Below are 27,372 nucleotides of genomic sequence, written 5' to 3' on the forward strand. Positions count from 1 at the left end.
TTATTATTAATTTATTTGTAAAATAAATTAAATTAAAAAAACCAAAGAAATGATTTAATTCTTTATTTTATTTTGTTTTATTAAAATCAAAATAACAACAAAAACAAAAATAACTAATAAAAAAATATTAAAAGTATTCAGCAGTGTTTTGTGAATCTTGTAATGAGCCTTAGTTAAGTTGATGTCACAGAAGTTTCTGAATCATTTAGATTGTTCAACAAACTGATTCACTCAGGTAAAGATGGTGAGCTGGAGCAATGGTACCCTTGGAGTTCAGTTTAAGTTTTCAGACAAATATTCCCTCGATCAGTTGCAGCTTCTGCTTTTAAATAAATGATTTAGCTGCAAATGTTTAGCTACAGGTAGCAAAGTCCAAAAGTGACACCAGCCAAACATGCAAAAAATGCAAGATGGTGGTGCGCACAGATACAGCGGCTCTATGCTCTCCACTTACCCAATTTCACTGTGCAAGAAACTGCACAATGACAATAAAAAGCTCTAAGTCTAAAACAGTTTCCTGTCCAGTAAAATCGGGCAATTATTCGCTCCAGAGTTTTATCCTACTCCAGGTGAGCAGCCATCGACTTGTAATGAGCCAGCTAAAACAATAATTTCTCAGTGGCTCTTCTGGCACCAACAAGTGGGTGTGTTCTTCCATCGTGCAAGTGTCACGACACACTGAACATGGTCTGAACATGGATTTTCCCTCGATATGTCTTTTCCACCAGTACTATGGGGTATTTGTGAATATCCATGACTGACCCGGCCAGGTGGCCAGCTGGTCTTTGGACAGGGTCACGGCAGTTTCAAGGTTCAACAAAATCCCTTTCACTGACAGACTGAAGGAAAGCTCCTCAAAAATGGAGGGTCTTCAAGCTCCTCAGTGGCAGGAAAAGGTTTCCCGGACCCAGTGTTGTATATTTGTTTCCCAAAAGATTGAACTAGTGGAGAGAAATCAGGTTCTGAAACCATCCAGAAGACAAAGTCTCCAACTGGTTTGTGGAAGTCCCGTTTCTCCAAATTAATCAGCGGGTGAAATGTCTCTTCATGGATGGTTTTGATTCTGTTGTTATTCACGAACAAAGCCCTCAAAGCAGCATATGAAAGAAAGTCATCTTTCATTGTTGTCTCCAGCGTGTTAAAAGAGAGATCGAGCTCAGTGATGAGTTTTGAAGCGGCTGCAGGGACTTCTCCAAGGTTTTGGCTCGAACAGTCGAAGGATGTTGTTCACAGTGGTGACACTGTTGACTGGTGATTGACAAGCACTGAGATACTAACATGACAAACACAAGAAACATCATGACTTATTCTCCTGAGTGCCTGCAAAACACAAACACAAAATCAAACTCAAAGCTTTTCTCTCAGATGCTGGTGTGGCACAATCTAATGATAAAAAAGGTCATGCTAACAGCTTTTGGAGCACAGCTGCACAAAATAACAGCTTTTGGAGCACAAAATGCATTACAGGTAAACCCAGTACCCAAACATGTTAACAAGGATAAAGAAAAAATCTGAAACAAAAGCAGGTAGTGTGGTGATTTATGTTGTGAGGATGCTTTCACTCCCATCAAAGTCACCCAGTGTTGAGAACCCAAATGAGCCCAAAAACCTCAAGTGGCTGCAACCAACAGCGAACGTCAAGAAGTGGATACTTGCATGTTGAGCCAGAAACATGCAGAAAACCCAAAAGAGGCAAGACAGCACATCTTGGTCCCACTCAGGCAGTACGAACACCTGGAAAGAGGAGCCCACAGTTCAGACCCAAGGGCACTGGTAAGGACACCAGCCAGTTATAAGTCTAGTTTTAATTTTCATTTTAGTGTTATGGCCTTTCTAAGGGTGGCCAGACCATAATATAAGGGTGATCCACCCCTGTCTGACCCCAAGCAGCACATCACACAACCAGTACAATTTTGATGGTGATTTTTTTTCACAGTGATTGAATTCTAACAAAGGAAAGGAGCGAACTATAGCTTCGGGGTGGACCCCAAAACAACAAACAAAAGGGACCGTATCTAAAGGATGTACAAAACTTATTTATGAAAAGAATAAAACCAAATGACAATGTCTTATCTCCCTAACTAAGAAAAACATGAGAAAAGGGTAATCAAATAAAAAGGCAGTCCACCCCTACATGCTCCTGTATAAAGAGACGGGTAACACAAAGCCTGCAGGTTGAGGTCCATGGCGGTGTCATCTTATATGTTGTCTCCAGGTCATTAGCCAATCTGTATGGGCCGTCCCATGGATGCACCAATCACGGAAAGGCACCTGCACACTCAGATTTACATATGAGACAACATTACGACAACAGTCGTAACATTAACTAAAAATGTTTTTCACCATCTCGTTTTAACTTCTGGTTTAGCTTCAGCTAACTAAAACTAAATGGACCTTGGAAATAATCACATCTTAATAGAGTGAACCATAGACTGTATAAAAGATAGGACCATTGCAACTTGACTGCAGCACTTCACCCTTTCACATAGTCCCAGCTCTTCTCTGTCATGTTTTATGGTGCTGCAAATGTCTTCAGTTGGTGAAAGGTCTGGGCTGCTGGTGTCTTGTTGTGCTTGCTATGCATCCCTGACTCGTTTCTTCTTTCTGCATCAAGTAAGGAATGTAGTGAAAGTTCCCAAGAGGTTAAAAACACCACTGAAAAAATGCCATCAGACCTGAGTTGGGACACTTGGATTATGGAGCTTCTGGACCAAGAGAGTGGATGGGAGCATGTGTTTAACAAGTAAGAGTATAACGTCCCCCAAAATGTCCCTAACTAAGAAAAACATGAGAAAAGGGTAATCAAATAAAAAGGCAGTCCACCCCTACATGCTCCTGTATAAAGAAACAGGTAACACAAAGCCTGCAGGTTGAGGTCCATGGCGGTGTCATCTTATATGTTGTCTCCAGGTCAAGGAGACAACATATAACATGGATAGACAGACAGATTTCAAAATAGCCAGCTGGAATGTTAAGGGGTTGAATAACGGGATTAAGAGGAAGAAAATATTAACATATCTAAAGTTATTGTAACCCACCTAAAATTTGCCTCATGAAAATGAACTGCTGTTCCCAAAGAATGTCAGTAGGTGGCACTATGAGATTGTTTAGTGCTTGTGAACTTGAGTTGAGAACTGTAGAGAAGGAGAATAGCGCTAAGGCTACATATGCTGGTCGGAGCTACTCACCGAGTTTTTCTTTAATCCTTGTTCAAGAAAAAGGTTGTGTGTGAAGACACAAATTGGATTTTACTTTTCCGCTTGTTGATGCTGATGTACCTCTGTTTTTGTGTTTTTTGTTCATTTCCGGTGAGTTGACTAACTGCGCTAGCATAGCAAGCTAATCGTCAGCTAATCATTAGCTTAGTATAATGTAAATTTCATGTGTTCCTTTTAAGTGCTGTATTATCTTTTTATTTCTTCACTTGTGAATGTTTTAAACCAATCGGAAATATTTCTTTGGAAGCTAGTAGGTAAGTTTTATTTATTGTAATGAGATGATAAATATGAGCAGTCTTTGGCTAAATAGTACTGCGACCATGTTTTGTACTTTCCTCGTGCATCAGTAATGTACATTCTCTCAATTCATTGGATTGATGTGACTGCTGTTCACAAAATATGAGATTTGAGTTAAATTTGTATGATGTGGAAATTGTTTTAAGGTTCTTTGATTAATTTTATTATTGATTGCATTAAGTCGTTATATACAAAGAGTGAGAGACATTTGGTCACTAGTGTTAATTAAGTTGTTATATGATATTCATGTAAAATATGTTCACTGCCCTGTGCAGGTTGGTTTTTTTGTTGGAGTCTAAAGTTGCGAGCCAGGATTCCGGATCCCCAGCTGCGATGCAGGAAAGATTTCCAGCCTACTTAAAGTGACAACTGCGTGACTTCTTGACAGATAAGCTTATGAGATCTCAGAACAATACGCTACCCGGGTAGTACTACTAACATTAACACTATACTCACACACCTGAACTGAAAAGACTGAAAAGAACTCTGAGCACTGAACTCTAAAACTGAATACACAGACTGACAAATATGGACAATTGGAACTGTTGTGAACTGTTGAATGACTGTTTTTGGTTTGTTTTGAATAAATGTTGACTGTTCTTTGAGCTGTGTGTCATTCGCGCCTTAGTCGATTCCTAGACACCATAAGCCTAAGATCCTAACTTTCTCTACATTCAGTAGTGGTAAAGTATCGTGTGTTACATTATCAAGAGTTGATATAGCCTTTATTCAAGAAATGCACACGTGTAAGTCAGAAGCCTTAAAACTTAAATGTTCCTGGGTAGGTAAAGTCTTTTCCAGTCCTGGAACTGGTAAAAGTAGGGGAGTGTCGGTTCTGATTCATAAAGCAGTTAGCTTTACTGAAACAAAAGTAATAACAGATAAGGAAGGTAGATTTATATTGGTTTATGGACAACTACTGGACACACCAATAATTTTATGTAATATCTATGCACCTAATGCGGACATACTCGCCTTTTTTCACAACCTGTCACAGTATCTTTTGGAATTAGAAGGTGCACAAATAGTGGTAGGAAGAGATTTTAATCAAATACTGGATCAAGACCTAGATAGATCACTTCCTAGGAGAGGCACAGAGAGTAAATCTGTAGTTGCCATAAGGCAGATGACCTCAGGTTTAGGTCTGAATGATATTTGGCGGACAATGCATCCAGAAGGCAGGGAATATTCCTTTTACTCTCCGCCTCATAATGTTTATACTAGAATCGACTACTTTCTTATTTCTGAAGCCTTAGTGAATAACTCTATAGATTCAAGTATTGGTAACTAAGCTGTAGTGCCTCTTCACCTCACTGTGCAATACCTTTTGTGCAATACTTTTGTAAATAGTCAACGGTGCAATAGACTCAATACTTGAAATGTGCAATTCTTGAAATGTGCAATTCACTTGTATTTTTATTTTTATTCCTATTTATTCTATTTATCCCCTTCGTATATTTTATTTATATTGTCTCTGTATTTATATATATATATATGTGTGTGTGTGTGTGTGTGTGTGTGTATTATATATATATATATATATATATATATAAAATATTCTGTAACTCTGTAACTTCTGTCGGTGCTGTGCTTTTTTGGAAATCGAATTTCCCAGAGGAACCCACCCGAGGGATTAATAAAGTTCTATCTAATCTAATCTAATCTAATATAGTATTCTCGGACCATGTGCCAATTTTTCTGTGTCTTGAAAATATTTTACAGATTCCTCAAAGCCGCAGATAGCAATGAACTGGTCTGCATTGGTGCATCATATCTTTATTCTCTTCCCCCTCCTGCCCCCCCCCTCTTTCTTAAATAGATAACTATCATATCTGATATCATATCTCACAGTACAATAATATTGAATGGGTTGCATTGTTGTATTTTGTCATGTTTCTCAGGTCTTTGTCTGAATTTCTACGAACATTATTGCTAAGGATTGTCTTATTGCATTGGAGTCACACTGGGTTAAATATGTACACTTGGGTTTTAAGGGGTATTTATTATTTTCTTCTTTTTTTTGGGTTGTATGGAAGCCCCAAACGCAATTTCATTGTTCTTGACAATGACAATAAATAAATAAATACTAATACTAAATACTAAATGTGTCCTTAATTAAAGACTCTGGGTTTATTAAATTGATAAGCGATGAAATACAATTTTACAAACAGACAAATAATCGAGAGGACACTACATTGGCTACTTGGTGGGATGCTGTTAGGGAAAATATTCTAAAACACTTCTTCAGTAAAGACTCAGAGAAGAGAAACACACAGAACTTCTTGCTAGCAAGGGCAGCCTCCAGACTGAGACTCGCGCTGAGCTTTGCCCTTGTCTTTATTTTATACTTCAGTGTGTGTGTGTGTGTGTTACTGCTTGTCAAAGGGTCATATACATAAAAGCACAAAAGGTACATCCTTGGTCACAAAGAGGGTAGTCTCCCCCACCCTAGATGGTTCACCCTAGATAACACGGTGGGGAAGTCCAGCAGTTCATCTAAACAAAAGGCACTTAGACTAAAACAGACATAGCTATGTTAAAACAATAAAACAAGGTGCAACCTCTCATGCTCCCAGGACGTGGGGGTGCATTCCTGGGGTGCACACCAAGCCTGCAGCCTGTTAGAGATCACACATCCTGTCACTACACAATTAATTATATGCCTCTAAGCATACATGGTTAAATATTTCCTAATACAAATAACTACAAGCAGTATTCTACCATATGCAAACTTATATCACTAAAAGATTATACTGACTACTAAATACAATTTTCCATTGACAGATGCTATGAAGGCATACTTAAGGCGGAGGACAATTTCTTACGCTTCCTTTAAAAAGAAGGCAGCTAACAAGAATATCATTACGTTAGAAGCCAAATTAAAGGCACTTGAGGCAGTACATTCCCATACAAAAGACAGAGTTACGTTGAATAAAATTGTTAAAGTTAAATATAAGTTGAATGTACTGTACAACAGAAAGGCAGAATACGCTTTATTTCGCATTAATCAAGCATATTGGGAAATGGGAGAAAAGCCGAGTCGTTTATTAGCATACCGTCTTAAACAGAAAGACAGTATGAACCATATCCCAGGCATACGACAATCAGATGGGGTTATTTTAACTTCTTTTAGACATATAAATGATGGATTCAGGGCCTTTTACAATAATCTTTATTCTACACAAGGGAGTTTAGATGAACAGAAATTCGAAGCATTCTTTACTGATTTAAACCTGCCACAGCTTTCTACTACTGACCAGCAGATTATAGATGCTCCAATTACAGTGGAGGAGATTACCCGTGCAATTAACAGTATGCCACTTAATAAAGCTCCAGGATTAGATGGGTTACCATTGGATTTCTATAGAGCATTTGAGGATATGTTAAGTCCCCTGTTGCTCGATGTTTATAATGAGGCGTTCAAAGTAGGCTCATTACCTCAGTCAATGCACTCTGGACTTATAACATTTATTCTTAAAACTGGGAAAGACCCTTTAGACCCAAGTGGTTACCGCCCCATATCTTTGCTGAATTCTGACCAAAAAATCTTGGCAAAGGTCTTAGCGGGTCAATTAAAAGTAGTAATGGCGAAAATAATTCATGCAGACCAATCTGGTTTTGTTCCAAACCGCTATGGTTCAGATAATATTAGGCGGTTGGTTAATTTGCAAAATTATGTATATGATTCAGTATATCCAACAGTGGCCCTATCGCTGGATGCTGCAAAAGCTTTTGATTGTGTTGAGTGGGATTATCTGTTTAAGACATTAGAAAAGTTTGGTTTTGGTGACAATTTTATTAGGTGGATAAAGATATTATATGATTCGCCTTCAGCGCGAGTATTGACGAATGGGCTCATATCAGACCTATTCCTTTTACTGAGATCCACAAAAATGGGTTGTCCCCTTAGCCCCGGTCTTTTTGTAATTGCTATAGAGCCTTTGGCACAAAAACTGAGAAATAATGTAAATATATTTGAAATTTCGATGGGTAATAGTCAACATAAGCTTCTATTATATACAGATGATGTGTTGTTACTTATGACCCAGCCTGGGAAGTCAATTCCAGCCCTATTAGAATGTATAGAAAGCTTTACGCTGCTTTCAGGGTATCGCGTCAACTGGGATAAATCAGAGGCAATGCCTATGTCAGGACACTGCCCCCATACTTTATTTAAACAGTTGGGAGTGTCATGGTTCTGGGTCAGTTTCGACCCAGTATTTTGAGTTTTGATTGATTAGTTTATTTTTGAATGTTTGTTGTGGTTTTGGGCGCTATGAGTATTATTATTATTATTATTATTAGAATTCTATGTTTCTGTTTATTCATGTTTAAGGATTTGTTCTCGGTTGTATCTCACGTTTAGTTTAGTTCAGGTTCCATGTGTCATTCTGTCTGTCTCTGTGTCAGGTCTGCGTCTTGGTGTAGTGTTCTCGTTTCCTGTTTTATTGTGAAGGTCTGCGTCCCATGTGAGTGTGTTCAGTTTTACCTCTGTCTCGTCTTGTTGATTATTCCCAGCTGTGTCCACCACCTGTGTGTAATTCCCCTGTGTTTCTCTGTGTGTATTTAAGTCGTGTCCTCTGTCATTGTAGTTGCTGGTCCGTCTGTGTTTTCCACCATGTTTCATCCGTGTGTTCCACCATGTTTCATCCGTGTGTTCCCTGCCGTCACCATCTTGTACCGTCGTCCACCTTGCTTCATGTTTGAGTTCCGGTTCGTATTCAGTAGTTTAGTTGTCTCCAGTCTAGTTTAGTTTGTGCTCCATTTGCTGTTTGTCTATATTTATTTCGTGTCCAATAAACCACCTTCACTCCTCCACTACTGCCTGCGATTGATCCTCATTTATTATTTTTATACGGCTTATCTCACTCGCCGTGACAGTACGGACCAGCCAGCTATGGATCCAGCGGCATTCAGTCCACCCAGGGAGCTTCGGGAGGCCGTTATTGACTCTGCTTCTAGATTAATTAACCAGTGGTTAGAGCATGAGGGAGACGCCTCTCTTTACACTGTGGAAGCCAACCTACAACACCTTATTTCCGGTTATCCCTGGCTATTGGACTCTCTGCATCCGCTCGTGCAGAGTTTCGTTCTCCACGAGCTTCACCTACACCCCCCCGCCGCTACCGCAATTTTTTGTGTTTCTACTGAGGATAACAATGATTTCTCACCCATGGCCATAGCTTCTAAGACTGCCTGTTCTGAACCCTCGTTCCATGTTTATGACCGTGTCCGCTCCATTGTCCCATCCTCACTTCCATCCCAGTCAAATGCCAGGCCTGTAATGCTGCCCTCAGTTCAGTCAGCAGCCGCGCTGCCCTCAGTTCAGTTTGCAGCCGCGCTGCCCTCAGTTCAGTCACCCACTCCACCACTTATTACAACTCCACTACAGTCGTCTCCGCTACCTGTAGGTCACTCTGTAGCCGCTTCGCTGCCTATTGCTCTGTCGCCACCAGTTCAGCTGTCTGTCCGCTCGTTTACTCAGCCACCATCCTCACTATCTCATTCAAAGCAGGGAACACACTTCACCACAATATCTGCTGGTTCTCTTAAGCTGGCCATGTCAGAGACAGTTGCTCCCTCTAGGGCCTCCCCAGAGGCTGGGTGTCAGTCACCAGCCAACTCTGGACCCCTAGAGGTCAAGACGCCAGCGCCACCAGCCTCACCGGAGAACTCACCAGAACAGTCTCAGCTCTCAGCACCCCCTGAGAGTTCAAGTGAGTTCACCCGTCCGCCTCCGTCCTCTGCTGAGTGTATTGGGGAACACTTTCAGCCCTCTGAGGACTGCATCCCACTGTTGCTGCCTGAGTCTAGCCACTGTGCTGCTCAGTCCCAGCCAGTGTCCACACTGGCAGAGGTCTCCGTGCCTGCTGCTTCAGTGTCTGTTTCCACTGGAGGGCCAGAGGAGCCCGTCCAGTCTCAAGCCATGTTAGCTGGGGGTTCAGGTGAACCCAGCCAGCATCCTGCCTCGTCGGCTGGAGGGCCTGAGGAGCCCAGCCAGCCTCAAGTGTCGTCAGCTGGGGGTTCGGGAGAACCCAGCCAGCCTCAACTGTCGTCAGCTGGGGGGCCCGAGTTGCCCGTCCAGCCTCAAGCCAAGTCAGATGGTGGGTCTGAGGAGCCCACCCAGCACCATGCCTCGTCTGCTGGGGGTCCGGGGAAGTTTGTTTAGCCACCACCTGCTGAATCATCCCCTGTGGCTTCTACACCGTTGCCTGCATCCACATCACCTCCTGCAGCATCACTGCCTGCAGCATCACCACTGTCTGGTTCCGCAGCCGTCCCGCTGCCGTGCCTTCATCCACGCCTGGTCCAGCTTCCGTGCCTTCATCTGGTCCGGCTCCGCCTTCGTCTGGCCCTGCCTCATCTTCGTTTGGTCCAGCTTCAGCTCCGCCTTCATCTGGTTCGGCTTCAGCTCCGCCTTCGTCTGGTCCTGCCTCGTCTTCGTCTGGTCCTGCCTCGTCTGGTCCTGCGGTTGCCACACCGCCATCAGAGCCAGCTCGACCCGTTCTGCCTCGCCTCTGCCGGCCGTTTTCCGGGCCTCTAAGTTGGCATCATGGCCTTCGGGGACGGCCTCCGGAAAGAGTTCGTCGCCGCCGCTGGCATCGCGGCCGACCTCCGGACCTGCTCAGTGGCCGCCACTGCCTTCCAAGTGGTCGGCCTCCAGAACTGTTTGCCCGTCGCCGCCGTTGCCGTGTGCACGGCCGGCCTCCAGAACTGTCTTGGTCCTTGTGTTGTCGACCCCCTGAACTTTTCTTAGACTCTTGTTGAGCTCTAGTTTGGTTTTGTTTTTGATCTGTTTTCCTGTGTTCGTGGACTGTTTTCTTGTGTTTTTGGACTGGTTTTGGCCTTCATCTGGTCCGGCTCCGCCTTCGTCTGGCCCTGCCTCGTCTTCGTTTGGTCCGGCTTCAGCTCCGCCTTCATCTGGTTGGGCTTCAGCCCCTTGTTTTTGGTTTCGTACCCTCCTTCCTTGACCCCCTCCACCCACCCTGGTCTGGTGCTCTGTTTTGTTGCTGTCTTTTTGTTTGGGGCTGTCGGGGGCCAGCCCTTGGAGGAGGGGGGGGGGGGTACTGTCATGGTTCTGGGTCAGTTTCGACCCAGTATTTTGAGTTTTGATTGATTAGTTTATTTTTGAATGTTTGTTGTGGTTTTGGGCGTTATGAGTATTATTATTATTATTATTATTATTATTCCATCCATCCATCCATCCATTCGCTTCCGCTTGTCCTTTTCAGGGTCGCGGGGGGCGCTGGAGCCTATCCCAGCTGTCATAGGGCGAGAGGCGGGGTACACCTTGGACAGGTCGCCAGTCTGTCGCAGGGCCAACACACAGGGACAGACAACCATTCGCACTCACATTCATTTGCACATTCACACCGGGGCCCTGTTTCAGGAAGCCGGTTTAGTGGAAAAACTGAGTAAGTATACCCTGAGTTAACGAAAACTCTGGGTTTTCGGTTTCACAAAGCGAGTTCAGCTGCAGCCTGAGTGAGTCACTATGACGACACACTCCGTGAAGCTAACCTGCCCCCTAGCAGGTTTACTACAACTAACCCTGACTGTCTCCGCCCCTTTGTCGGAAACCTGACAGTAGGAAGTGTCGGACATGGCGTGCCACTTCCTTGAAGAGCCAGTAGATCGTGAAGCCCAAATTCTCCGCAGAGCTCTCCGCCGGGAGAGAGTGATCAGAGCGCGTTTGGACATTTTATCATTTCCTGATGATTTCCTGTGCGAACGTTACCGTTTCTCAGCACAATCTATAATTTATTTGGATAACATCCTCAGGCCATATATTACGCATGTGACACATCGCGGACATGCTCTCAGTTCATTGCATATTATTTGTATTGCACTTCGGTTTCTTGCAAACGGGAGCTTTCTGTATAATATTGGTGACGCTGAGCACGTTTCCAAGGCTACCGTCTGTCGGGCAGTCAGGAATGTTACAGTTGCACTGAAACGTCTCCTGTACTCGTTTGTGGTGTTCCCCGGTCACAGACCCACAAGATTTATCAAAGAGGGATGCCACAAAATTGCAGGTATCAGGATGACCAAAACTTAATGTATGATGTGGTGATACTTGGACTACTACTTAAATTGCACATTTATTTTCAGGGTTCCCAGGCGTGATTGGCTGTACAGATGGCACTCACATTCCAATCATTGCTCCTTCAGTAAATGAAGGAGACTATGTGAACAGGAAGTCTTTCCACAGCATTAATGTACAGGTACATAGTTCCCTGTAGCATGTCAAACTAACAAATTATTTCATTATAGTAATGGATGCTAATTTGTGTTCTCTGCACTGTGAAGATCATATATGATGCTGCCAACATTATCACAAATGTGGAAGCCAAGTGGCCAGGCTCTGTCCATGACTCACAAATATTCCATGAATGTACACTGAGCACAAAATTTGGACATGGTGAGTTGAGAATACTTTAAAATATATAAAGACCAATTGCTTCAGGGACATTTGAACTGAAGTGTACCCTTCTGTCTTAGGAGAGTTCACTGGCTACTTGCTTGGTGATAGGGGGTATCCATGTTTACCCTATTTGCTTACCCCTTACCCTGACCCTGAACCGGGCCCACAGCAGCGATATAATCTGGCTAATTGCAGGACAAGAGCCAGAATTGAAATGACTATCGGAATGCTTAAGGCCCGGTTCCAGTGCCTGCAAAGACTCAGGGTCACCCCAGAAAGGGCATGTGACATTATTGTGGCATGTGTGATTCTTCACAACATTGCCACAATTAGAGGAGAACACTGTCCTTCTGAACCAAACATCAGCAGTGATCCAAACCATGAACATCCTGACCCTCCCACGGACATACAAGATGGAAGAGCAGTCAGAGACACCATATGTCACAATCATTTCTTTTGACCCATCACCTCAACATGTTGAAAGAAGAATAAACAGATTTTTTGTTCAACTGGCTTTATTGGTCGCCTGTATTTCCTGTACACAAAGTATTAAAAGATGTAAACCTCATAAAGTGTCTCTGTTGCTTCCTCCTCTGTAACAGCTGTCAATGTTTCTTCATTATTTTCCTGTAGTAAAGAAATAAACAACATTGCTGTTCTACTGTAAACTCATATAATCTGTGGAGTATTACTCACAACTGCATGTTGGTCTGGCTCAACAGGAGGCTGCACCAGATGCAGTACACCATCACCATCAACTGATAGAATATGAGGTTTATACAGGTCACTTATAACTTACAAGGGACCAAATGGCAATTAACAAACATACCAAGCACCTTACACTTCATTGTCATTATGCTCTCAAAGACAACCAAGACTGAGGGAAGGCAAAATCAGTAGGAAAATAACTTCACTACAAAATAATCCATTATGGTAAAGAGTTTATCAAATGAATGAGTAGCACTGCAAAGGTGACTGTGAAGAAAGGATGTATGCACATCATGTATTATTTTGAATTTACCCCTTATGTAGGCACTTGTGTCTTGCGGGGTTATTGACTCAGAGGATGTCCCCGCAGAGATGCCTTCGGCCACAGGGCGCCCACTGTTTTGGCTGAGGGCCAACTGCTCAGCCTCTGTGAGTGGTGGTGGAGGACCCCCACCTGTTTTTCGGGCCTCCGCTTTTTTTCTGTTGGCTATAACGGGCCACATTTGAGCATACAGAGTAAGCAAATATGTACTTGTAATGTGCTCAGATAATTTCAATAAGTGCTTACAGAAAGAAAATTAATGTAGCCTCTAACTGCAATTGATTTACATGGGACAAACAGACCAAGCACTATGGCTCATAATACAATTACACCTTACCTGTTTGGACTGTATTTTTATATTTCATTTTTACTTGCTGCCAGGCACGTTTGGGGCCTGTTGGGTTGCACCTGCGCTCACATCACATCACAAAATAAAATGTATATGTAGTGGCAATTCCTTTACTTTTGTAAGATCAAACGTCCCACAACTTAAAGTCCACAAGCCACTGCTGCACTGAGGTAATATTTCGTACGCAGGCAAAAGAAGTCCATTGTCCAAACCTTTTAGTTGAGAGTTTTGGTTTTGGTTTATTTATCCATTTGGCAAGCAATAACAAGATCCTTCCTACTGCTTCTCCTGCTCTGGTAAAAAACCATAGGCCCACCCCAATGCATGCTGGTCCTATACCAGTCTCTTTATTTATAGAAACAAAATGGCCCTACAGCTCTTACTGACTAATTTAACAAAATAACAACAAACAAAACAAATCATTTAAAACAAAATATTAACCGACAAATAAACCCCAAAATATAAGTAAACTAACAACAAACTTTAACTAATTTCAAAAATAAGAACAAAAACAAAAATAAAGAACAAATAGCTCCAACAGTATAAAATAACAAATAAAATAACATATGATAAAATAACGTGTTAAATGGGTGGAAATCCCTCGATCAATGTTTAAATTAACACTCACGCATTGACTCTGTCGGCTATGTTTTGCCATGCATGCTTTTGCAGCTGTGGCTGTGTTACTTTTTTCCGCGGAATTTGCATGTTATCGGCATATGCTGCCATCAGAATTTCGGCCTCAAGCGCTGTGAAATACATTGACCGCGCCTTCTTTCCCTCCGTCTCCATGGTGACTCGCTTAATCTGTGCTCCGCTTATCAGGGCTTTATGTATCCTCGTCCGCGCGCTTCACTTGGGGTTAAAGCAACTCCGCGTTGACTGAACTAATTGTTATCAGCCTTTCTGAAACGGAATATTCCGAGTTGGACAGTTCGGGGTTACTCAACCGTGAGTGTCGTTTTTCACTCTGAGTTTTCCAAACCGGCTTCCTGAAACAGGGCCCTAGTGACAATTTGGATTATCCAATTAACCTATCCCCACAAGCTGCATGTCTTTGGACGGTGGGAGGAAGCCGGAGTACCCGGAGAGAACCCACGCAAACACGGGGAGAACATGCAAACTCCACACAGAAAGACCCCGGCCTGATGTTGGAATTGAACTCAGGACCTTCTTGCTGTGCGGCAACAGTGCTAACCACCGTGCCACCGTGCTGCCCTATTATTATTATTATTATTATTATTATTATTATTATTATTCTATGTTTCTGTTTATTCATGTTTAAGGATTTGTTCTCGGTTGTATCTCACGTTTAGTTTAGTTCAGGTTCCATGTAGGGCTGAACGATATATCACATTTGCGATAATATCGCGACATGATCAAGTGCAATTTTCTAACCGCAAAGGCTGCGATTATACTCTGGACATGTCCAAATTCATGGGCTGCATCCTCCTGAGGCCGCATTTGTAGACCGATTACGTCACAGCGACGCGCCGAAGGCTGTCCAAATTACTACCATATCCCAGAATTCATAGCGCGGCCCAGCCAAACTCCAGTTTCCAGCAATGGCGGCCGCTACTAAGTTTTAAAATTACTCATACTAATCTTTCAGGGTCACAAAATAAACTTTTAACATATTTTCAGGCGAGAAAGTAGTTGTGTAAACATCAAATATCTGCTCGGTTTATCAAGATATCCCATATTTGCAAAAGTGCTTCGACGTTTTCAGAGGCGTCTGCTACCCACCAGCTCGACAGCTAGCCGGGAGCTCGAGGGTTACTGATGCGGCCGAGAACGGCACAACTCCCGGCACATCATTTTCAGATCACCGCGGAGTTTCGCTGCTCGGGTTAAACGTAATATATAAGTCACTTAGACAACCTAAAAATGTTATTGTTGGGCTTTTTTCAGTGTTTTGTTTGTTCGTGAGTAAATCGGTTTGGCTGAGATTAAAGTTATTAGATTAGATAAAATAAAACTTTATTAATCCCCCGGGTGGGTTCCTCCTTGGTTTTCACACAGCTGACTAAACGTCAAACAGAAAACTTATTAAACAGAAGTATGAGACAGTCGAGAATTTACACCAGTGTCTGGTTATATTTTAGATAGCAAGAAGCAGACGGCCGAGTTTATTAAACTCCACCGAGACAGCGGTGACGCTAATCAGAACTAGACCGTCCAATTTCACGCCTTTAAATTTTAAAGGCGTGTTTGTGTGTGTGTTTATACAATTGCTATTATGTTTGCACTTTATGTGTAATGTTACTGACTGCAGAGATCAGTAAGATGTGTGTATTTTTTATTTATTAGTTTTATTTATTTAATATTATTTTTTAATTGAATGACTGTCTAGTAGTTTGTCGAAAAACTGAGTGTGGTAAAGCCACTGATTTTTTTTTATGTATATTTCTGCAATCTGCACATTGTACTGACTTTCATTTTAATGTTTACACCAGGGTTCCTTGTCAGCACTTTATGCTCAGATGTTTGTAAGCTAAAAATAAACTATTGTGTATGTTCAAATATACTGTTGTGATTGAAGAAGTTAAATAAAAATGTCAGTCATCAATTCATGCATCACCTCATGTCATCAGAGGTCTGTCTTCCAGGAAAGAACAGTTTAAAATTAATGTAATATAGTATTGGCCATACTATATGATGTATTGCTTGTCTTTGTTTAATAATACAGAAGACAAAGACCTCAAAAAATAATCGCATATCGCATCGCAATCGCAATATTGGGGCAAAAAATCGCAATTAGATTATTTTCCATAATCGTTCAGCCCTAGTTCCATGTGTCATTCTGTCTGTCTCTGTGTCAGGTCTGCGTCTTGGTGTAGTGTTCTCGTTTCCTGTTTTATTGTGAAGGTCTGCGTCCCATGTGAGTGTGTTCAGTTTTACCTCTGTCTCGTCTTGTTGATTATTCCCAGCTGTGTCCACCACCTGTGTGTATTTAAGTCGTGTCCTCTGTCATTGTAGTTGCTGGTCTGTCTGTGTTTTCCACCATGTTTCATCCGTGTGTTCCCTGCCGTCACCATCTTGTACCGTCGTCCACCTTGCTTCATGTTTGAGTTCCGGTTCGTATTCAGTAGTTTAGTTGTCTCCAGTCTAGTTTAGTTTGTGCTCCATTTGCTGTTTGTCTATATTTATTTCGTGTCCAATAAACCACCTTCACTCCTCCACTACTGCCTGCGATTGGATCCTCATTTATTATTTTTATACGGCTTATCTCACTCGCCGTGACAGGGAGTTTCTGTGGTCCGTGAATGGTTTGAGGTATTTGGGGATACAAATTACCTCGGATTACACTAAGATGGTTCCAGCAAATATGGAGCCAATGTTTGAAAGGATAAAAATGGAATTTGGTAGATGGTCCAGAGTGTGTCTCACAATATGGGGTAAAATTAGTTGTATTAAGATGATGACTGCACCCATGATCTTTTATATTTTATCTAATATTCCATTACACATTCCAGATAAGTATTTCAAAGATCTAGACTTTTTAATGCGGCAGTTTCTTTGGGATAGCTCACCACATCGTTTAAGTATTAAGAAACTTCAAGCGAGTGCAAAACAAGGAGGTTTTTCATTGCCTAATTTCCAATGGTATTATTGGGTGATGAACGTGAAACAACTTAGAGCTTGGTTACCTACTGCACCAGTTAAACCCATCTGGTCCCATATAGAGACGGAAGTTAATGGCGGTATTTCTCCTTGGAGGGAGCTGTTTGATACCAGTCATAAAACTACCCATCCTATAATTGCAAAGATACTGTGGTTTAAATTACATAGGGCAGGTCGCTGGGACTTTATTAAATCACCTTCGGCAACCTTATGGAGTAATAAAATAATTTTAATTGGAGGGACATCGGTTGACTGGTTACAGTGCCGTAAAGCAGGCATCCTTAATGTATCAGATTTATTTGACTGTGGGACTAAATGTTTTTTAAGCTTTGATAAAATTGTGGAGTTATATAAGTTGCAGCGTAATCAATTCTGGAGATATGTCCAAATACATAGTTCATTATCGAAGTGGCTGGGAACCCCTTTGAGTTGTCCTGTGGGCAGCCCTGTGGAAGTCCTGCTCTCAAGATCATCCTTGGGTAAAGGCATTACCTCTAAGATTTATCACTTATTGCAAGAACGGTCAGCTGACCCTCTCCTTAAAGTTAAGGGCTACTGGGCCCAGGGCATGGCATTGGACATATCTTCAGTTGAATGGGATTCATGTTTTCAAAATATTAATACTATGTATAAAGAAACAGGCAGTAGATTGATTCAATTTAAGATAATCCATAGGTGGCATCGAACACCGCAACAATTGTATAAATGGAACCTGGCCTCTACGGACGAATGTTGGAGATGTGATGGTCAAAATGCTTTGATTTTACATATCTTATGGAGCTGTTCGGCACTTCGGGATTGGTGGGAAAATATAATGGAGGTAATTTTCAGTGTTTTAAAAAGGAGATTTGTTATCTCACCAAAACAGTCCATACTTGGTATAACCACAGAAATTTCTGATGTACAGGGAGTGCAGAATTATTAGGCAAATGAGTATTTTGTCCACATCATCCTCTTCATGCATGTTGTCTTACTCCAAGCTGTATAGGCTCGAAAGCCTACTACCAATTAAGCATATTAGGTGATGTGCATCTCTGTAATGAGAAGGGGTGTGGTCTAATGACATCAACACCCTATATCAGGTGTGCATAATTATTAGGCAACGTCCTTTCCTTTGGCAAAATGGGTCAAAAGAAGGACTTGACAGGCTCAGAAAAGTCAAAAATAGTGAGATATCTTGCAGAGGGATGCAGCAGTCTCAAAATTGCAAAGCTTCTGAAGCGTGATCATCGAACAATCAAGCGTTTCATTCAAAATAGTCAACAGGGTCGCAAGAAGCGTGTGGAAAAACCAAGGCGCAAAATAACTGCCCATGAACTGAGAAAAGTCAAGCGTGCAGCTGCCAAGATGCCACTTGCCACCAGTTTGGCCATATTTCAGAGCTGCAACATCACTGGAGTGCCCAAAAGCACAAGGTGTGCAATACTCAGAGACATGGCCAAGGTAAGAAAGGCTGAAAGACGACCACCACTGAACAAGACACACAAGCTGAAACGTCAAGACTGGGCCAAGAAACATCTCAAGATTGATTTTTCTAAGGTTTTATGGACTGATGACATGAGAGTGAGTCTTGATGGGCCAGATGGATGGGCCCGTGGCTGGATTGGTAAAGGGCAGAGAGCTCAATCCGACTCAGATGCCAGCAAGGTGGAGGTGGAGTACTGGTTTGGGCTGGTATCATCAAAGATGAGCTTGTGGGGCCTTTTCGGGTTGAGGATGGAGTCAAGCTCAACTCCCAGTCCTACTGCCAGTTTCTGGAAGACACCTTCTTCTGCATCCTTCAAGAAAAACATGATTTCCATGCAGGACAATGCTCCATCACACGCGTCCAAGTACTCCACAGCGTGGCTGGCAAGAAAGGGTATAAAAGAAGAAAAACTAATGACATGGCCACCTTGTTCACCTGATCTGAACCCCATTGAGAACCTGTGGTCCATCATCAAATGTGAGATTTACAAGGAGGGAAAACAGTACACCTCTCTGAACAGTGTCTGGGAGGCTGTGGTTGCTGCTGCACGCAATGTTGATGGTGAACAGATCAAAACACTGACAGAATCCATGGATGGCAGGCTTTTGAGTGTCCTTGCAAAGAAAGGTGGCTATATTGGTCACTGATTTGTTGTTGTTTTGTTTTTGAATGTCAGAAATGTATATTTGTGAATGTGGAGATGTTATATTGGTTTCACTGGTAAAAATAAATAATTGAAATGGGTATATATTTGTTTTTTGTTAAGTTGCCTAATAATTATGCACAGTAATAGTCCTGCACACACAGATATCCCCCTAAAATAGCTCAAACTAAAAACAAAAACTACTTCCAAAAACATTCAGCTTTGATATTAATGAGTTTTTTGGGTTCATTGAGAACATGGTTGTTGTTCAATAATAAAATTATTCCTCAGAAATACAACTTGCCTAATAATTCTGCACTCCCTGTAGATTTTTCCAGTTATACAAAAAGATGGATTATTTTGGCTCTTACTACGGCCAAACGGGTCCTGCTAAGACATTGGCGGAAAAAGAACCCCCCCTCCCTATGAAGAGTGGCTAAAGACAATGGCTAAGTTGGCGTCTTACGAAAAAGTGACTTATGGTTTATTAGACAAATTGCATCAATATGATTGTATTTGGTCCCCCTTTACAAGCTGGCTTTCTGTAACTTGAAGAACAGAGGAGTAATGACAGAGTGGTGGTGTGGGAATTGGTGTGCGAAGAAAGAATAGGATAACTTCCCTTTGTTTTGTTTTTTGTTGTTGTGTTTTGTTTTTGTTTGTTTGTTTTTTAAACTATTTATTTATGTAGTTATCCTTAAGCTCTGTTATTGAAGTTTAAAATGAAATAAATAAAAATTGTTGATGATAAAAAAAAGTTTAAACTTCAAAGCTCATGCATGCATGCACATCCAGTGCTCAGTGTCTAATTGTGTGTTTGTGTTTTTATCTTTTTGCAGTAGCGCAGTGAAACATTTGGGCGGTGGATAAATAATGGAAAATAAAATTCAGACTACAGACGGCTTCAGGTGAGTACACGTGGTGCACAAGGACCAAAGCTCACCTTCTCAACCTGGACAAAATGAATTATTTTACACTGATACTGTAAACTTTTGTTTGTGTGTCAGGTTTCCATACATCGGAAGCAGCTGCTGCATCTGTAATTCTGTCCGTCCCGAGGAGAGTCCACACTCTACATCCTTGGCTCACCTATAATGACGCACAGGTGCTGCACACAACTAGATCTGCAGCTTGTGAGGAACAGCAGCACTCAGCCTACATCCTGTTTTACAAGATTAACGTAAGAAGACACAGCATCTCATCCTGAAGTGAGAGAATGGCACGCCAGCTGCAGCCTAATCCAGTCTCTCTTCTTTTCTTTTTTCGGTGCCCAGACACCCTTCAGTTTCATCATGTCATCCCTAACAATACAATGTAGAGTTGGATGGAGGATGAAGACAGCAGAGAGCAAAAGAAACAGGTAAGAGCAGACAGGTAGTCAGAGTTAACAAAAACTTTTAAAGCCAGTGTAGCTTCTGTTTTGAACACATTTATTGATGACAATTTTACATAAATAAGCAGTGTGTTATACTGTTATCAGATGTGGAGTCTCACGAACCACTTTAATAGTGACTTGTGTCTCAAATACTGTTTATTTGTCTTAGTTACAGATAGTGAAATAAAAATGGAACGAGAAGCGTAGGATTTTGAATTGATACCATTGGTGCATCTACTAAAGTTCTGGGGTCAGTTTGAATATCAGTGACCTTGACCTTGAGTTCAAGTTTTCTGAAAATCTTGTGAATGCTACAACTCTGTGACGAGAAGTAAGTCTCCTAGGTCTTTAAATTTGTATATAGGTGAATCTAGTAGGAAGCTGAAGGGTTGCACTGCGGGCCATCTGTAGAGGTGTAGAGTCAACAACCTGTCTGTGAACGTGGACAAAACAAAAGAGATTGTTGACTTCAGGAGAGCACAGTGGGATCACTGCCCACTTAACATGAATGGATCCTCTGTGGAGGTCGTCAAGAGCACCAGATTTCTTGGTGTCCACCTGGCGGAGAACCTCTCCTGCTCCCTCAACACCAGCTCCATAACCAAGAAGGCCCAGCAGCGTCTCTACTTCAAGCAGAAGCTGAGGAAAGCCCATCTCCCACCATCCATTCTCACCACCTTTTACAGTGGGACTAACAAGAGCATCCTAAGTAGCTGCATCACTGTCTGGTATGGTAACTGCAGCGTATTAGATCGCAGTACCCTACAACGGATTGTGAGAGCAGCTGAGAAGATCATTGGAGTCCCTCTCCCCTCCTTATAACACCCGCTTGCTGGAGGACCCCACACAGCCTTCAAACACACTCTTCACCCTGCTGCCTTCTGGAAAGAGGTCCCAGAACATCCGGGCCCTCGCTACCAAACTACGGAAAAGTTTCTTCCCACAAGCCGTCAGACCCCTGAACACTCAGTGACTGCACTGGCACACGCACACCTTCACACATGTCACTACCAAGCACTTATCTGCAGTATCTCACACTCATACACATACATACAGACACCAAGTTACTTTTGCACAATACTCAGCATTTTGCACATTTCCATTGTCTTGTGTCTGTATCGTCCTGTTCTGTCTAGTTTTGCACTGTTTTGTCTTGTTTATTTTTGCAATTTATGCACACTGCACTTTATGTAGTCCTGGGTTTGTCCGTATATGTCATATATAGCACCAGGGTCTCGGAGGAACGCGGTCTCATTTCACTCTGTACAGTACCTCTGCACGTGGTTAAAATGACAATAAAAGCCACTTGACTTGACCTGTATTTTGTAGCAGTTGCTTGGAGACGAGCACCATACAGTTCAAATGAGCATACATTCCAAAATATGCAAATGAGCCCCATACATCATAATGCTGATGTTTGCTGTTCAGGGTATGAACGTTCTATGCTGAAAGTTTATAAATATACAACCTTTGACTGCTTGTTTTCAGTTGAACTTTTGCAAAGCTGAGGAGATTTTGGCTGCGATCACATCAAGTCCAAAGATGTTTAAACTTCTTTTTCACAGAAAGGTAAGTTTGAAGAGACTCGCAGCACATTTCTCTGAATGTTTTCTTATGGTAAATAAGCATTTTTGAAACTTTTAAGGAAGCTTCTTGAATGATTTCTGTAAAAACTGAATTTTGAATCCAAATGAAGGATATTGTATTTTCTTACCATATACTTTGTTTTATGCCATTACTGATGTTGCTTTTCTTGTTTCTAAACAGAAATCACACAAACAAAACGTGGCAGAGAAGGAAATTCCTTCTACGTCTCATCAGAGGTAAAGAAATGCGCCGCTCTTTAATGCTGCTGGAGATATTTATAGCAGTGGTTTAGTTGGAGCTCTTGTTGGAGTGTAAATGTTAGTTGGAGTGTAAATGTACAAAATACATGATTTTGTTCCATTACAGTTATTAATTTTTATCTGCAATCTCCAGCATGTACTCCTTGTTAAAAATTTCCACTTTGAAAAATAACATTTACACTTTTGTCCTCATCAGCATCCCGGATGCTTGTGTTGCTGAAAATGGTCAAAAGAAGAAGAGAAAATGGAGACACCTCTGCTGTTCCTCGGTTTGCTTTTACACGAAACATATGAAATGCACATTCTCTTTAAATTGCACTTGTTAATTTAAAGTGACTTTACTTTTTTAATAAACTTATGTTTGTTCGTCCTCTGCAGCAAACTGACAGCGATGCAGAGGCAGAGAGCAACACTGTGAAGACACAAAAAAAGTGTCGCTGGTTTCTTTTTAAATTCTGGAAGGTATGTTTTATGGAAAGAGTCACTGTCATCAAGCATTTACTCATCACAGTTAAATGCGAAGAATTAAGAGCAATTTAGCACATCCATGTCCTCAAATTAGGTTCAAAGATGTTTAAAGTTTTTTTTTTCACAGAAAGGTAAGTTTGAAGAGACTTGCAGGATGTTTCTCTAAATATTTTTTATGGTAAATAAGCATTTTTGAATCTTTTAATGAAGTTTGATGGATGATTTCTGTAAAAACTGAATTTTGATCAGAACCAAATGAAGGATTTTGTATTTCATAGGACAAACTTTAAAACTCAATTTAAAGCATGAATAAATTGTTTTTAATTTATTTAAAGATATTCCTATATATCTGCTTCATGAGCTGACAGCTCACTGAAGTGATAAATAATATGAAATAATACCAAATTTTCTAACTGGACACTTTTCATGGAGAGACTCCCTTGGTATGTTTGTTTTATGCCATTACTGATGTTGGTTTTCTTGTTTCTAAACAGAAATTACACAAACAAAACGTGGCAGAGAAGGAAATTCCTTCTACGTCTCATCAGAGGTAAAGAAATGCGCCGCTCTTTAATGCTGCTGGAGATATTTATAGCAGTGGTTTAGTTGGAGCTGTTTTATTTCCCTTTTATTGGCATTTTTCTTCCACCTTGTGTATTTACATCTTTTTTACTACTTTTGGACGTCCTCCAAAATGTTTCAACTTCAAAGCTCATGCATACATGCGCATACACTGCTCAGAATCTTGACATCTTTCCTAATTTTGTGTTTGTGTTTTTACCTTTTTGGAGCAGTGTAGCATGCGGTGGGAAAAAAATAGAAAGTCAAACTGGGACTATAGACTGCTTCGGGTGAGTACACGTGGTGCACAAAGACTCACTTTGTCAAAGTGGAGAAAATGAATTATTTTACACTGATACTGTAAACGTTGCGCGTGTGTGTCAGGTTTCCAAACATCGGAAACACCTGCTACATGAACTCCTGCCTGCAGAGCCTCCTCAACATTGAGGAGTTCATAAGAGACATCAGGCGTCAGGGGGTTTTGTGGAGCACAGATCCAGAAGCTCAGCTCTTAAGGTGCGCTACGTCAACCTTCTACTTTCTTCAAAAACCTGAAGAACAAAGAGATCTAACAGCAGAAATGTCTGTTTACCCTTCCTTTCTACAGAAGGCTTATTGATGTCAGGGACTGTCACGAGTCAACAGATTATGGCCTTAAAGATCACCACCTAAGAGCTTTTAAGAAGGCATTCAGCAGTCAAGCTCCTGAATACACCGGCAGTGCACAGAAAGTGCGTCAGCTATTTGGACATTTCGTTTTTTGCTTTACCTTCTGATTTTGATGTACTGTTTGAAATCTCTCTGCTTTTCTTTCAGGACGCTCATGAATTCCTAACATTATTCCTCGATGAGGTCAAAAGGCTCACACCTCACCTGGAGAGGAACGCAGCTCTCCTGGGCCAAAGTTATAGCTGCCCAGTAGAAGACCATCACATTTTTAAAATGGAAAACATGAGGACATGCAAGAGGTAAGCCTGTCTTTCAGAAACGCAGAGCTGGTTGCAATATTTTCATATACCTCTTTTCCACGTACCTGATCTTTACTTTAACTACGTTACTCCTGAAATGTGTAGCTGCGGTCACCAATCATCACAGCAAGAGGAATTCACCAGCTTGTCTCTAGACCTTGTTCCAGAGGGGTCTATTATAAACATGTTAGAGACATACTTGAAGGTAAGATCACAAATTCCAATAGAGTTGTCGTATCAGCGATCTTAACACACCTTTTTTGTTAGTGTTTGTGTGCATGTGTGTGTGCATATGTTGAGATTTCTTTCTACCATAAAGCCTGTTTTCTCTGTGCTGTTGCTCAGGAACAAGAAATAGAATTTCGCTGTGATTGTGGAGGGACGGCCTCAGAACTGAAGTCGTCTTTTGATACACTGCCAAGGTGAGTAAGGTCACATCAGAATTGATCGACTGACCAGGTTTCCAAACTGTGGCGCATCAAATATCAGAGTTCTTCGAGACAATACTTGAGCAGTCGTTTTCTCCCATCTTCTGTTTGTGTTTGACACTCATTCTTCTTATTTTCTACCTTGTTTGTGTTTTTTTTCTTTTCTTCCAGAGTTCTGATCTTGCATCTGAAGAGGTTTGGCTTTACACAAACCTACAAGATTAAGAAGGTGGATGACCCCGTCAGGCTGCAGAGGGACTTGGTGGTGCCATCCAATCAGGTAAAAACAGACTGCAGAACGTCTCAGGCTACGTCCACACTAGCCCGGATAGATTTGAAAACTCCGTGTCCACACTGGCGTTTTCAGTCATTTTCAAATAGTTGTGCGTCTGCATTGAAACGGCCGAAAACGCTTACGTTCCAGTCCTGCGCATGCGCAAAAGTGAGTGAGAATTACAGAATTTGAAGAAAAGCTATCCGGAGCATGTACAAACTGATATTAATCTTTTTTAGGGCTGTCAAAGTTGAGAGCAATCAAAACAACTGCTGTCTAATGCACTCGGCTTATCTTTGTTTAATTGCTCACATGACTGCATCACATGACCAAAATGCGTCATCGTTTTAGAAAGTCTGCGTTTTCGAGTGTCCACACTGCGATGGGACAACTCCGTTTTGAAATGTATGCGTTTTCGAGAGCGTTTTCAAGATGCTGTGTTTTTCCTTGAGGAAAACGCCGTCTCGGTGTGGACGGGAGGTCAAAGCGGAGAGAAAACGATGCGTTTTCAAACGAAAACGCATTAGTGTGGACGTAGCCTCAGCAAATCAGCTTAATTATGGCACTGATGTGAGACTTTATGAAACTAACACTCTTTGGATTTGTTCCTTCTCAGGGTGGTGGCTGTTATAGTCTTTGCAGCATCATCAGTCATTATGGAGGCACAGAGTCAGGTAAAACAACAGACTTGTGACAAACAGAAAATGAAACTTGCTACTTTTCAGTGAAGGACTCACACACAAAAGCTTTTGATGTTCTAAGAAGCACTAAGTCAAAATCACTGTTTGCTTGAATCAGTTGACTTCCAGAAGTTGGATTCATTTGTCTTAATGTGATTTCAGGACACTACATCTGTAGTTCTGTCCATCCTGAGGAGAGTCAGCACTCTACATCAGATCGCTGGCTCACCTATAATGACGCACAGGTGCTCCACACAACTGGATCTGCAGTTTGTGAGGAACAGCAGCAGTCGGCCTACATCCTGTTTTACAAGAGAAACGTAAGAAGACACAGCATCTCATCCTGAAGTGAGAGAATTTTTAAATGTCCTGTTACCTTGTTAACCAGTTTTGTCTTCATTCTCAGTTCTGAAACAGGAAATGGAAGGAAGGAAGGAAGTTAAGGTCATCATCATGCTGAGAAGGAAAAGCAGTCGTCCCAGCCCACCATCGCACACTGGAGGACAAGTATAGGTAAGTATTGCCCTCAGGAGGGAGGGTCCTGCCAGAGAGCCTGGTCCTCCCAAGATTTCTTCCTCCAGGAGGGAGTTTTTTCTTGCCACCGTCGCCCCACATTCACTGGTCTCATCAGCAGGGACATTTTTAACCTCCTAAGACCTGAACTTTCATGGCATGCATTTTTAATTCCTCTGTGCCATTTAGGTTGATTGGGACCCGATGAAGGTAAAAACCAAGACATCAGATTCGGACTATCTTTTTTTTGTTTCTCAAAAGAATGAGATCCACATATGAGGACATTCATTTTAAATTTCGATTGAACAGTGGCAGTGTCATGTCCTCCCTCATAAGTGGATATCAGGTTTTTGAAGAGCAAAATTTTGTATTTTGGTCTAGACAACCCAAAATGTTATGTCTACATATGTGGACACCAGGTCCTAGGAGGTTAAAACAAAATCTACTAGAGATCGTCCTTTTCTGGACCAGTGTTTGGCTTGCTCTCTGGGAACAACAAATTAGTGCTGTCAGCGTTAACGTCATTAGGTAAAATGACGTTAACACTGACAGCACTAATTTGTTGTTATTATTATTAATATTATTATTAATTTATTTGTAAAATAAATTAAATTTAAAAAAAACAAAGAAATGATTTAATTCTTTATTTTATTTTGTTTTATTAAAATCAAAATAACAACAAAAACAAAAATAACTAATAAAAAAATATTAAAAGTATTCAGCAGTGTTTTGTGAAATTTGTAATGAGCCTTAGTTAAGTTGATGTCACAGAAGTTTCTGAATCATTTAGATTGTTCAACAAACTGATTCACTCAGGTAAAGATGGTGAGCTGGAGCAATGGTACCCTTGGAGTTCAGTTTAAGTTTTCAGACAAATATTCCCTCGATCAGTTGCAGCTTCTGCTTTTAAATAAATGATTTAGCTGCAAATGTTTAGCTACAGGTAGCAAAGTCCAAAAGTGACACCAGCCAAACATGCAAAAAATGCAAGACGGTGGTGCGCACAGATACAGCGGCTCTATGCTCTCCACTTACCCAATTTCACTGTGCAAGAAACTGCACAATGACAATAAAAAGCTCTAAGTCTAAAACAGTTTCCTGTCCAGTAAAATCGGGCAATTATTCGCTCCAGAGTTTTATCCTACTCCAGGTGAGCAGCCATCGACTTGTAATGAGCCAGCTAAAACAATAATTTCTCAGTGGC

The 27,372-nt window shown here is 41.5% G+C and overlaps 1 protein-coding gene across 1 annotated transcript; it reads left to right on the forward strand.

Moving 5' to 3' along the window:
- Positions 1–2,377: 2,377 nt before the first annotated feature.
- LOC143414700 (ubiquitin carboxyl-terminal hydrolase 37-like) lies at positions 2,378–26,883 on the forward strand. The gene is made up of 20 exons (XM_076879539.1): positions 2,378–3,308; positions 3,791–3,940; positions 19,894–19,962; positions 20,062–20,234; positions 20,329–20,414; positions 21,918–21,998; positions 22,197–22,252; positions 22,473–22,545; positions 22,655–22,738; positions 23,239–23,294; positions 23,539–23,595; positions 23,690–23,821; positions 23,913–24,036; positions 24,122–24,273; positions 24,379–24,478; positions 24,619–24,695; positions 24,873–24,981; positions 25,592–25,649; positions 25,818–25,975; positions 26,062–26,883. Exons 5-20 carry the CDS (start codon positions 20,379–20,381, stop codon positions 26,065–26,067), a joined length of 1,359 nt encoding a protein of 452 aa, XP_076735654.1. The 5' UTR covers positions 2,378–3,308; positions 3,791–3,940; positions 19,894–19,962; positions 20,062–20,234; positions 20,329–20,378; the 3' UTR covers positions 26,068–26,883.
- The last annotated feature ends 489 nt before the right edge of the window (positions 26,884–27,372 follow it).

Source organism: Maylandia zebra, linkage group LG22 (genome assembly GCF_041146795.1).
Source record: "Maylandia zebra isolate NMK-2024a linkage group LG22, Mzebra_GT3a, whole genome shotgun sequence".
In the NCBI taxonomy this organism is placed as follows: domain Eukaryota; kingdom Metazoa; phylum Chordata; class Actinopteri; order Cichliformes; family Cichlidae; genus Maylandia; species Maylandia zebra.

Bases quoted from the DNA above. Each gene is read 5' to 3' on its own strand.
- LOC143414700 (XM_076879539.1), top strand. From the start codon at position 20,379: ATGGAGGATGAAGACAGCAGAGAGCAAAAGAAACAG. The intron at 22,253-22,472 runs GTAAAGAAATGC...TGTCCTCATCAG, and splicing joins CCTTCTACGTCTCATCAGAG to CATCCCGGATGCTTGTGTTG. The intron at 24,037-24,121 runs GTGCGTCAGCTA...CTTTTCTTTCAG, and splicing joins ACACCGGCAGTGCACAGAAA to GACGCTCATGAATTCCTAAC.